Source organism: Phascolarctos cinereus, unplaced genomic scaffold, assembly GCF_003287225.1.
Source record: "Phascolarctos cinereus isolate Bilbo 61053 unplaced genomic scaffold, phaCin_HiC Scaffold_7;HRSCAF=346, whole genome shotgun sequence".
Lineage (NCBI taxonomy): Eukaryota > Metazoa > Chordata > Mammalia > Diprotodontia > Phascolarctidae > Phascolarctos > Phascolarctos cinereus.
The window spans coordinates 147,239,746-147,253,069 of NW_027556180.1; the positions used below are offsets into that span (position 1 = coordinate 147,239,746).

At 37.3% G+C, this 13,324-nt stretch overlaps 1 protein-coding gene across 3 annotated transcripts in view; it reads left to right on the top strand.

The window, feature by feature from the left end:
* CLDN10 (claudin 10) overlaps positions 1-13,324 on the top strand; it is a 126,560-nt gene that overhangs the window by 91,760 nt on the left and 21,476 nt on the right. For all 3 annotated transcript variants that reach the window (XM_020965811.2, XM_078147258.1, XM_020965810.2), the window contains 2 exons: positions 6,762-6,923; positions 7,013-7,094. In XM_020965811.2, the coding sequence (XP_020821470.1) occupies positions 6,762-6,923; positions 7,013-7,094 (244 nt within the window). The remainder of the gene's footprint in view (positions 1-6,761; positions 6,924-7,012; positions 7,095-13,324) is intronic.

Below are 13,324 nucleotides of genomic sequence, written 5' to 3' on the forward strand. Positions count from 1 at the left end.
TTACTGGGAGCTTGCTCTCTACACTGATTAAATACAGGTGTGCGCTCTCTCTCTCTCTCTCTCTCTCTCTCTCTCTCTCTCTCTCTCTCTCTCTCTCTCTCTCTCTCTCTCTCTCTCTCTCTCTCTCTGTCTCTGTCTCTCTCTCTGTCTCTCTCTCTATCTCTCTCAGTCTCTGTGTGTGTGTGTGTGTGTGTGTGTGTGTGTGTGTGTGTGTGTGTGTGTGTGTGTAGGGAGTGGCACCCTGGATTCAATTCCCAGCTCCCACACATCTTGGAGGAAGTATTTCCGAGCGAGTCACGTACCTTCTTAGCATCCTGGGCAACTCTAAATTGCAGAGTTTACTGGGAGCTTGCTCTCTACACTGATTAAATACAGGTGTGCGCTCTCTCTCTCTCTCTCTCTCTTCTCTCCTCTCTCTCTCTCTCTCTCTCTCTCTCTCTCTCTCTCTCTCTCTCTCTCTCTCGTGTGTGTGCGCGCGCGCGCACACACACACACACACACACACACACACACACACACACACACACACACATGTATTAGATACTCACAGGTACAGGGATGCAAAACAAGCAAAAAAAAATATCCAAAACAAAACCAGTCCCTGTTGTCAAAGAGCTTACATTCCATAAGAGGTGGGTTGCATGATAATCTATAAACACAGAGAAAAACAAGATAATTGAGAAAGGAGAGAATGCTGCCAACTGGAAGCATCAAGGAAGGCTTCACTGAGGTGTACCAGAGGCTTGAAGGAAAATAATGATTTTTAAAGATTGAGTTGAAGAAGGAGTGCATTCCAGGTTTGTGTGAACCTATGGAAGCAAGAGATAGGATCTCAAGTTTGGGGGACATCTATCTAGTGATCTGGCTTAACCAGAACATAAAGAATGATAGAAGATTTGGTTGGAAAGGCAGCTTGGAGCCAAATTGTGTAGGAACTTAAATGCCAAGCTGAGAAATTTGTATTTTATCCTAGGGTCAACAGGCAGCCACTGATGATTTTTGCACATGGTCTTTTCTGTGCTTTAGGAAGATCATTTTGTTAGTACTGTGGAGAATGGATTGGAGAGGGGAGATATTTATTGTAAATAGAGAGACCAATTAGAAGACTGTTACAGCCATCTAGGCAAGAGATGATAACAGCCTGAGTTGGAGTGTTGGCCACATAAGTGGAGAAAAGGACAGATGTAAGATATCTTACAGATTTAAAATCACCAGGATTTGTCCATTGATTAGCTTTGGAAAGTGAGGGAGAGGGTGAATTGAAGATTGTTATGGTTGTTCAGTCCTGTCTAACTCTTCGTGACCCCATTTGGAGTTTTCTTAGTAAAGATACTGGAGTGTTTTGCCATTTCCTTCTCCAATTCATTTTACAGATGAGGAAACTGAGTTAAGTGACTTGCCCAGGGTAACACAGTAAGTGAGGCCAGGTTTGAACTCAGAAAGATGCATCTTTCTGCCTCCGAGCCCAGCTCTCTATTCATTACACCACCTAGCTGTTTCAACTGAAGATTACTCTCTATGTATAAACAGATTTTTCCCCCCACTTATGAATGAAATATCTCTGGCCAGAGCCAATCACTTTTCTAACTTCTCATCATCTAGGTCCAGAGGGTGGTATGCTGAAGGGTATGTTATTTATACAGCAGCATCTGATAAATTAATGCATTTGAGGTGGTGTAAATATGTTTCTTTTATTTTTGTTTGTTTGTTTTGGCAAGGCAGTTGGGGTTAAGTGACATGTGCAGAGTCACACAGCTCGTAAGTGTTATGTGTCTCAGGCCGGATTTGAACTCAGGTCCTTCTGACTCCAAAACCAGTGCTCTATCCACTTTGCCCCCAGCTACCCCAATATGTTTCTTTTAAAAAGTTGCATCAGTAACAGACAAGCATTTGGCTTTAGGAAAGTAAGACTAATTCTGGAAATGGAAATAAAGCCAGATTATTTATGTCCCTTATTTATGTTTTCCCAGTCTTGAAGGGGATAATTAAGGTAACTGATAAGGAAAGGTGCCTTATGTATGTTTTCCCAGTGTTGAAGGGGATAATTAAGGTAACTGATAAGGATGATGATGCTAATTTACTTCAGTTAGCAATATAGTATGTGGAGATGTACCTTTGAGTTTTGACTAACAAGATTGTATAACTCTCACCTGTTTTACAGATAAAGCAGTTTAAGGCTTAGAAAAAGCTTTGTGTCACCTCAAATCTAGTGATAAGGATCCAAATTGCCTAAATCAGTTCCATTTTTTTTTTCATACAAATATTCTAGCAGTTTAGCTCTGTTCCTTTATAAGGATTTTCCAGTAAGAATGTTAAGCATTTGCCAGTATAAGAAAAATCATATGGAAGGACACCAGACCTGTGATTTCATTGGTTTGGGGAATTCCCAGGTGAGAAACTCACTCTCTCATGGCAGGTCAACACCCTCTCTGCAATTTATAGTCTTAAAGGATTGCCTAGAGCATTTAGAGTTTCCAGGGTCACACAGCCAGTATGTGCCAGAAACAGGACATATTCCCAGGATTTCTGTTCTGAGACCAGTTATGTATTACACTAAGCTGCTTCTCATTAAATGTGTGTGTGTGTGTGTGTGTGTGTGTGTGTGTGTGTGTGTGTGTGTGTGTGTGTACTTTGTTTCTGTAAAGGCACTATTATACTGTTATATAGTGTATAGACAGCTTGCCTTGGTGCTGGAAAGACCTGGATTCAAATCTCACTTTGGACACATACTGGCTATGTGAATATAAGTTAAGTCAGTGTTCTAGGTAAATATCTAAAATCATAAGTTGTAGACAAGGTTCTGACCTTGACTGATAGGATTTGTCTCATCTAGGAGTTTCCTTGGTCAGTGAAATCCCAGGTCCAGTCTAATCTCTTTTCCCATGAGTCTAAAATCCAGTATGTGTGGTACTGATGGTTTCTCTTAAAGAGGATATTTTAATTTTTAGAGATTGACAGTGAAAATCAAATGTGTATTTTAACTGGTAAGTTGAATTGTGCTTACTAGACTCGAAACTTCAAGTTTTGGGAAAATTAAGTTGTAATTGTTGGGTTTTTTTTTTTTTTGTTCTGCAATGTCTACTGATACCATTCAAGGTCCTTTGACTAATTGAAACCATTTCCTAGTTAAAGTAAGCTAATGATTTCTGGCTATCTTGCAAAACTCTATTACTCTCAAAGTGACATTTGACCTTTAGATAGGAATCAATCTCAGCCATGTTGCTATTAGTATATGCCATCTATTTTTGTTACTGTGAATGTTTGCCATTTCTCCTAGGAGATTTAACTATAAATTTTGCTTTAGAGAACTTCTGAGTAAATATGTTCATGCTTCAGCACCTTAATGTGTTAATTAGCTATGAACAGTGCCAGTAAATTAGACCTGTCAGAAATAATGGCCTCCTTGACCAGTTTTTACTACTATTTTGTTTGACAGTATTATCTAAAATAAGTTTTACCCTCAGGAAGAATTAAATGTAAGCCTGTAGGTACTCACATTGCAAAAGGGAAATCATTACATGCTTATAATTGGGCTTAAATCATGCAAAGATTAGCTCTGTCAATAGAAAGGAAAGAACCTACTAGGTGTCAGGCACTATGCTAAGTACTTAAAAATATTAACTAATTTGACCTCACAACAACTCTAGGAGGTAGGTGTCAATATCTCATTTTACATTTGGGGCAGACAGAGGTTAAGTACATTGCCCAGGGCCACACAGTAAGTGTCTAAGGCAGGATTTGAACTCAGGACTTCCTGACTCCAGATTCAGCATTCCATTCATTGTGCCACCTAGCTGTCTCTTAATTTAGAAATACAGGCAGTGCTTAATTTATGAATACCTGAGTTACATAAACATTCCCTTACATAGAACAGATGTTGCACAAGAAGTCCCCACCATCCATGAAAGCATCTGTCCTTATGTCATGAGCTGCTTCTGAGAACCATGTTTTTAAATAATTGAAGAAAATGCTAAGTTTCAGTTAGAGGTTAGTGAAAGTAAATGTATATGCTATTTTTTTCCCGTTCAAGTTCATAGACCCCTTGAACTCTATTCATGGACCCCTTTGTGGACTGCTGGTTCAGAACCCCTGCTCCAGAGATACCTGTCTCCCTGCCCTCCAGCTGATACTGTAAGAAGATATGATGCTGTCAGCCTTTCAGTTCCCTGCCTTCACCTTGCCACAACCAAAAGTGTAGTTTGCAAGGAAAGATGTGTCTCTGATGCTCTGAAGTGAAATTTGGTCCATGCTTTCCCATAGAAGTGTTGTAAATGTGGTTAGGTATAAATAATAGCATTCTCAGCCCTATTAGCTCTGTTATGGACTTTGAGGACCCAACCTGAGAATTGAATCACTATTTATAACACTGCTTCTATAGGAAATGCATTATGATTTCCAAACTACAGAATTTACAGTTGAACGCCTGTAGACTGAGTCTCCCTATACTCTACCAATTCATAATGAAATATAAGTGAAGAAGAATAATTTCCTTAGGATAGTTTTATTTTTTAGCATTTTTGTCATTCTAAGGTGACTGCAATTGAAGGCAGGGCAAAGACGTTTAAAGAAGTTTAAAACCATAGACTAAAATAGTTCTCCTTAATGATAAAAATGGTAGTGTATGGGCTGACTCTTTGCTGCCAGACAATGAACTAGTCCCATTACTAACTTGTTACATACTTTTGAACCTAACCTAAAGTGGCTTAATAGATGGAGTGCATAGGGAAGTGGGTGTGGGGTCACAAAGACCTGAGTTCAAATGCAACATCAGATGCTTACTAGCTATGTGGCCCTGGGCAAGTCCCTTAAAGCTTTGTCTGCCTCTATTTTCTCATCTGTAAAACGGGGATAATAATGACACTTACCTCTCAGAGTTGTAAGTTTTGAGATAATAATTTTCGAGTGGATAGCACAGTGCCTGGCATGTAATAAGGGCTTAATACATATTTATTTCCTTCCTTTCTAAGAATCCTGATTCCAGCTCTCCAACACCCTGCCTGCTGCTTGGGGTTTGAATCAGGCATCCTGCTGAAAAAAGGGAGGAGTAAAGGGATACTTGGCCAGGAAAACCTTTTAGGATTCATTGTTTAGCAGCAGTGTCACAAGCAGAACTACACCATAATGACTAGCATTCAAATTAACCTATGTTAACTATATTTTCTAAACGTCAGTGTCTTTATGCTGTTTTTGCTAGAGTTATTGTTTTTTCATTTGTTTGTTTTGTATTGTTATGGCAATAAATCTTTAATCATAGGAAAGCAAGGCAGCTTCTTAAATTTTAAAATAAAATTCATATAAATAAAAAATAGATACCTGATATCTTTGAAAACACATTTTATAATACAATAAGCAATTCCTGCTTGTTTTTATTTGAGGTGTCAATTTTCATTTGGGACACCTTAGAAAACAAAAAGCAGTTTGCATTAAGATCCTGGATTTTACTTATATCATCAGCATGGAGGAGAAATTAGGTTCATTGTTCATAAAAGCACCTTCCCTAGAGAGAGAAGCTCACTAAGACTTAAACAACAATTTGCGTTTTGGTGGCCCTGAATTTTTTTTGTAATTGGAGTTTCTTGTAATAGCTTGTGTCCCCTAACTGATAGGAAGTTTTTAGTAAGATCTCCAACTCCATGACTATCCCCTTTATATCTCTGTCAGTACTTAAATGTAGGTGGAATTGGTCTTAATACTTAAACATTCTAAGGCTGATAATAAGCCTTTCTTCAGTCCATAATTTTCCCAATAGAAAAATTCCTGATTCCTGAATTTCATGCTAGCCTCTATCAGAAAGGAGAGAAAATTCAAGATTTGGTGGTTCTTGGAATAATTAAAATGAAAATAAATATAATATATTACTCCACTGATAGACTTTATTCATGGGTGTTCATTCACTAATTCATTTAACAAATATTTGAGTGTCTACTACATGTAAGACACTATTCATTGTTGCAGAGTCAATAACACTGAACAATAAAACTTTGTTAATTAACATACTACTAATTAGAATTTTATGATAATTTGGACATTGCATGGGTATTGCTTTTGTCCTACAAAACAAATTAATACTGTAAGCAAGATTTTAGCTGAAGTAAGTGAACTGCTTATTAAGAGAACCTTTCAAGCTACTCTTAAGCATTTTGAAATACCCATTCATGTGTCAACTGCCTTGGACAAGTCACCTAATCTTTGTAGATGTCAGTTTCTTCATTTATAAAAGAATCAGGGCTAGACTACATAGGTTTTTGGTCCCTTAAAGCACTAACTCCTATGATAATGTGAACTATTGATAAACTAATTACAGGCTAATCTTATCTATTATTTAAAACAGATTCCCTAAGGACTCCTAGTAAACAAAAACCTTAGACTAATTCAAGTTACTGGGCCTGTGTGGAAGTAATCAAATAATATTTTTGTCTTGTCAGAGTCAAATGGTCTTCCAACTAGTCTTCATTAAAGAAGTTTTACTACAATTAGTTCTCTATGGGGCGTAAACCCCATAGTTAAAACCTTCATGTGCCAGAGACATCACTTAATTGAATAAGTTTGAGGAAGAGTTTCAGGGTGTGGTATTGAAAAGGGTATTTCTAGTTTCTGCTTTCTCACCATAAAACCAAAATGATGGAATTTTAACTATTGCAGTTATTCTTCCAGAAGACAGAATAGAATGACTCAAAATGAGACATTGCAAGGGGAGGATTTACCTCTCCAAAATAGCATATATTGTTGTAATGTAAAAAAATGTCATATTGTAATTCCAGGTTATATCCAAGCATGCAGAGGACTGATGATTGCTGCTGTCAGTTTGGGATTTTTTGCTTCCATATTTGCACTGTTTGGAATGAAGTGTACAAAAGTTGGAGGCTCAGATAAAGCCAAAGCTAAAATTGCTTGTTTGGCTGGAATTACATTCATTCTTTCAGGTTAATAGTAAATTTCCACCCAATCCATGCATGTAGTAAAATTAGCCTGCTCACTCTAATGTTAGTATCTTCATTCTGATATGTTTTAGGACTATGCTCCATGACGGGCTGCTCCCTATATGCAAACAAAATCACAACCGAGTTCTTTGACCCTCTTTATGTTGAACAAAAGTAAGTACTCTTTTTAGTCCACATATCCTAGAATACATGGAATGCATAAGTGAATGTTCTGAAGGAACATAAACGTCTTAATGGCATAATGAAAATTAGAGAGGTTTGATGACATGGCCCAAGAAAAAGAGTGTATTTTGGAGAGTTTAGCAGTTCCTCTGCAAATTTATAGTCATCAAATCAACAAAACAGCAAGGCTACATTTAATTCATTTACGAACTTTACGTACTGTCTTTTCTCCAAATAGCACTGGATGTAATCAATCACTTCACTGAACATTGGAAAGTTGAAAATAGTAAGAATTTCAGCTAAGAGGAGAGGGGAATTGGAGGGGAACTAAAAGATGGGGAGGAGAAGATGGAGAGAAATAACAATGAAAACTCAAGGTGATTCTTTATACAGGCCATCAGCCAGTCAAGTGAGAACCTCTGCACAGAGCAGAAAGCTTGCTGTGATTGCATTCATGGTTTTATCCATTAGCATATCAAAATTGCTCTGATACATTTTTAAAATATTTTCTTTCTTTCCCCAATAACATGATAAAATTTTAACATTTGTTGGTTTTTTTTAAATTTTGATTTCCAAATTCTGTCTCTCCCTCCTGCCTTCCCGCCCTGAGATGATAAGCAATCTGATATAGGTCATACAAGTGCAATCAAGTAAAACATTTCCATGTTAGTCATTTTGTGTGAGAAGACTTGAAGAAAGAAAGAGAAGAAGGAAGGAAGGAAGGAAGGAAGGAAGGAAGGAAGGAAGGAAGGAAGGAAGGAAGGAAGGAAGGAAGGAAGGAAGGAAGAAAGGAAGGAAGGAAGGAAGGAAGGAGGGAAGGAAGGAAGGAAGGAAGGAAGGAGGGAAGGAGGGAGGGAGGGAGGGAGGGAGGAAGGAAGGAAGGAAGGAAGGAAGGAAGGAAGGGAGGGAGGGAGGGAGGAAGGAAAGAAGGAAAAGGAAGAAAAGAAAGAAAAGAAGGAAGAAAAAAGGAAGGAGGAAAGAAAGATGTAAAGACAAAAGAAAGAAAGTGAAAAATAGCATGCGTTTCAGACAACATCAGTTCTTTCTCTGGAGGTGGACAGCATTTTTTATCTGATAAATTTTTGTAGTTAAATTGTGCCTAGTAAGTTTTTCAATTAAAAAACATTTTCTTTCCCTCCTACCCTCTCTCATTTGAAAAAGAAAAAGAAAAAAGAAAACAAAACTTTTGTAACAAATATACAGAATCAAAGAAAATGAATTCCCACACTGTGTCCAAAATGTATATCTAATTCATCTTGAGTCCATCACCTCTCTGTCAGGGCATGGATATCATTCTTCATTATTGTTCCTCTGGAATCAGAGTTGATCATTACCTTGATCAGAGAAATTAGGTCTTTCATAATTCTTCATTTTTACAGTATTGTTGTAGTATACATTGTTCTCCAGATTCTGCTCACTTCACTCTGCCTCACCTCATACAAGTCATCTTTTATTTTTCCAGAATTATTCTCTTCATAATTTCTTATAGGTACCACAGTTTGTTCAGTTATTCCTCACTTGATAAGCACTCTCTTAGTTTCCAGTTCGAAAACAGCTACTATAAATATTTTTGGTACATGGAGAACCTTATTTTCTTTCTTTTATCTCTTTGGGGATATATGCCCAGTAGAGGTCTAAAGAAATTCAACTGTGGTTTTGCTTAAGAGACATGAATAAAAAACTTAAATCGGAGACATGGAGAAGTGAAAAAAAATTAAATCTCAGTTGCAGAGGATTAACAAAATCAGTGGATTAGTGCTGCTTATTGCCTTTGGACTGTAGGCTATTGATAGTTTCCCTAAGTTATTGATCCAGACCTGGAAAATTCCAGATATACCAATATGGAAGTAGCAAAATCACTGGAAAAGCATCCATTATGTTTTGTTATAAAATTATTTTGTTTGATTTAAGAATGTACTTGTACATAGATATGGGAAATCACAGTGTAAGCACAGGGCTGCCACCCTAGTTAGGGTCCTCTTTCTCATTTTATTCTAGACGTTTCAAAAAAAAAGGCAACCCAAAATTTCCACCAAGTACTTGGAATTGTGCAGTACTTTCTGCATCCCATAACCAGTGTAGTTCCCATCCCGTAACTCCAGGACAGTAACTTTCTAGCACTTGCCACAATGTAGGACATGTGGTTTTTACCCACCACAGTCTCAGATCTTTGCCAGAATGTAGCATTCTTCTGATGACAGTAATCCAAGTCATAATTCCATATTAGTGTGCTGTATACTGCAGTGAGGAAATGTACCTTGAAGCTAAATCACTTCCTTTTCATACTTTTAGTGTTCCTTGTTTTGTTGAAAGTGTTCCTGGTTTCTTTGTGTTGCGAAACTGAATTATTTGTTCATATATACAATATTACATTAGTCTATTATCTTAAAGCTTTTCTTTCTGAAATAATTCTACCATTCTTTGTCATTTCCTCTTCTAGAACCTTCTATCCCACCTTACATTATCTGCCATTTTAGAAATTTTCTTTTGAACTTATTTAAACTACCCCCTCCAAAAAAAATCCTTAAAAAAAAATCCAAACTGATACATAATACAAGCCTTTGTATGGAAGTTGGAAAGTTAAATTTTCCAGAGATAAAAGTTCTGAATGAGATAATAAATGTAAAGCATTTTTAACTTTAAAAGTTATCTACATTTTAGCTAATGTTATTATTATTATAAATATCCTATTGTTTAACATTTTTAAGCCAAAATTCCTAGAGTTTAAAATGTATTTGTTAACTTTAACATGAGATATCATGTACACTCAGCCCAAGACATGATGAAGTCCTATAAACATCTCATTGTTCAGTTGTGTCCAACTCTTCATGACCTCATTTGGGGTTTTCTTGGCAAAGTTACTGGCGTGGTTTGCCGTCTCCTCCTCCAGCTCATTTTACAGCTGAGGAAACTGAGGCAAACAGGGTTCGGTGACTTGCCCAGGGTCACCCAGCTGGCAAGTGTCTGAGGCCAGACTTGAACTCGGGAAGATGGGTCTTTCTGACTCCAGGCCCTGCACGCTGTCTACTGTGCCACCAAACTTCCCCCTACAAGTATACAGCTGTTACAGACTTGCCTATGGTATCCTTCTTATATGCTGCCACCTATTAGTCTTTTCCTGGTAACATTTCCTTCATTGAATTATTTCTTTAAATTGCAAATCTCCTTGAAAAGTTACAGTGAATTCAGGTATGTTTGGTATTTTCAGGTAATTTAAACCTTTCTCCCTGTCATATGCTGGGCTGCCTCATTTAATTTAGTGTTGGAATTCCTTGCTTCTTTTCAGATTTCAACTAGCTTAAAGTACTGTAATTCTCTGACAGGTGAGGGAGGGAATTTTTCCATTTATTATTGTGGTATTGTTTTGGTCTAGACCTGTGATTTCACTAGTGTAGAGAATTCCCAATGTGAACATTTCTTTTATTTATCCAGTTTAGCACTTCCTCTGAAAATTTATAGTGATCGAATCAACAAGCATTTATCAGCCAATCACCAAGCATTTACTATGTGCCACTCACCTACTATGTGGCGGTCATTGTTTTATGTTTTTTGTTGTTTGTTGTTCAGTTGTGTCCAACTCTTCTTGGCAAAGATAATGGAGTAGTTTGTCATTTCCTTCTCCAGTTCATTTTACAGATGAGGAACCTGAGGCAAACAGGGTTAAGTGACTTGTCCAGGGTCACACAGCTAGTAAGTATGTGAGGCCAGATTTGAACTCAGGCCTGACTCCAGGCCTGGCCCTCCATTCACTGCACCACCTAGCTGCCTGTTTTGTAGACTTTCTTATAGTCATACTGACTTTTGCCTGGGTCACTGAAGCATTAAATGATTTGTTGAAGAGTCATATAATCAATATGCAGCAGCTAGATGGGGGTAGCGACTAGAGTGCTGAACCTGGAGTCAGGAAGACCTGAGTTCAAATCTTACAGCTGTGTGACCCTACACAAATGACTTAACTTCCATCTGCATCAGCTTTCTCATCTGTAAGGTAGAAACAATAATAGCACCTACATCCCAGAGTTACTGTGGGACAAAATGAGAAAATAATGAGATAATATTTGTAAAGTGCTTAACAAACCTTTGAGTGCTATGTCAATACTGTTATGAATATGTGCCAAATAGAGGTAGTTTTCCTCACTCCAAGGCCAACATTCTATCCACTACACCATTAATTATTATTCAAATATATTACCTCCACTGCAGATCATTTTTTCCTTCTATTCCAACATCCCCTTTTCTTCTATTGAGATTTTTGCAGCCCAGTGTTAATTGTTTATGCTGGGATTTTAGTATAGATTGTAGGTGATGGAGTTTTAGAGCTGGGAGGAATGTTCAAGATTTATCTAGTCCAACCGCATCATTTTTCAGATAAGGAAACTTATCTGTCGGGGTTAAGTGACTTGCTCAAGACCATATAGCAAATTAAGACAGCGCTTGGAAATCAAATGCAGATGTCCTGTGTGGCTTTCATTTCAGAGATATAGTGGAAGCACTATATTATGCTGGTTCTCATTTACTCCACATATCACACTGGTGATTTCTTTCCTAGCCGGTCTTTGAGGTTGCTTCAAATACTTAATGCCTATAGACTATGCCGATATAATAAAATAGTTGCCCAACAAATTTGTGTAGTAAAAAAAAAGCACTGCATATTAATTAATAAAATTTATAACTGGAAGTATCTTTGTAGTGCTCATGCAAAAGATCCAAGGAATTCCAAAAATATGAGAAGTGTTCATCAAACTCAAAGATTCAAAAGCATTTATTAAATGCCTAATATATACGTAGTCTGGTGAATTGCTACTTCAGAATATTGATGGATGGAATAGAAGGATAGATGCATAAAATCCACAGGTAACCAATGTACCTTAATTTAGTTATTAGTTGCATCCCCTTCCTCAGTGAGCACCTCTTCTCCCTTCCCTGCTCTTTCAGTCTTATGAAGGTGTTAATGAGGATGGAAATGTCCAAATATCAAAAACAGGAGGAAGAAGGAAGTATCAATGAATTATTGAGTAATAGTCCTGGGGGGAAAATGAGACAAAACAATGGCCAGGAGCTACTTTTTAAACAGCCATATCCCAAGGGATTTTTCTATGGATCTGTGATTTCATTAATGTGGTTACAGCTGCAAAATACAAGCCATCCACGCTTTCTGATTCTGTGGAATTCTTGCCCATGTTTTTTCCAGAAGTCCATTATAGAGAATCACTCCAACGTGTGAGAGACTTTCCTCTGATTCTCTTACTATGTCATGTGAGCTATCAACCTGTTAATCCCTTACTCTTGCCATATATCTGACCCACTTCCTTTTCTGAGTTATACATACATAAAAGCTCTACTTTTTGCAATAAGCCTTTTCTGATCCTGCTCAATACTAATAAATTACCTCCCAGTTATTCTGTAGGCATCTTGTTTGTACCTAGTTGTTTACATGTTGATTCCCCTAGTAGACTATGGGATTTTTGAAAGCAGGGACTATCTCTTGCCTTTCTTTGTATTCTAGCACTTAGCACAGTGCCTGGTATACATAGTAGGTGCTTAATAAATGTTTATTGACTAACTATTGTCTCCCATTAGAATTGTGAGTGCCTTAAGAATGGTGACTGTTTTACTTTTGTATTTGTCTCTTCAGCCCTTAGAAAAGTGCTTTGCATATAATAGGTGCTTAGTAAATGCTTCATTCATTAATTCATTCATATATTACATTCCTTATCATTTTTCACAAATAATTCATCATTGATAGGATGCTGACTGACCCCTATTTACATCCACTACTCATCATTCCATTTCTCTGTGGGACACCTTAATATTCTGAGATAAGTATTCCCTGATTTTTGCAGACATAACATCATCAAGGGAATATTTTAATATTTTGATAGATTCACAATCTGATCCATGTATGTATGCAGTTTGGAATCCTTTTCATTTTGGGTAATTCTTGTTCATGTCCTTTTAAAAAATTTTTCAGAAATGATCTACCCAACATACTGGAAGGCTTCCTTTGGGTCTTTTATCATTTGGTGGAATGGTGTACTTGAGTTATCCAGCTGTTATCCCTCACTTTCAATCATGTACATTCTTGATAGTGACTCTGATGACACTTCTTGCCTCTAAGGCATTGCTTTACATTGCAGGTTAACCACTAGAGTCTTACCATTGCCTGAGACGACAATTTTGGTTCTTAAGATATTCATGTGTTCCATGATTTGGGGCTATCT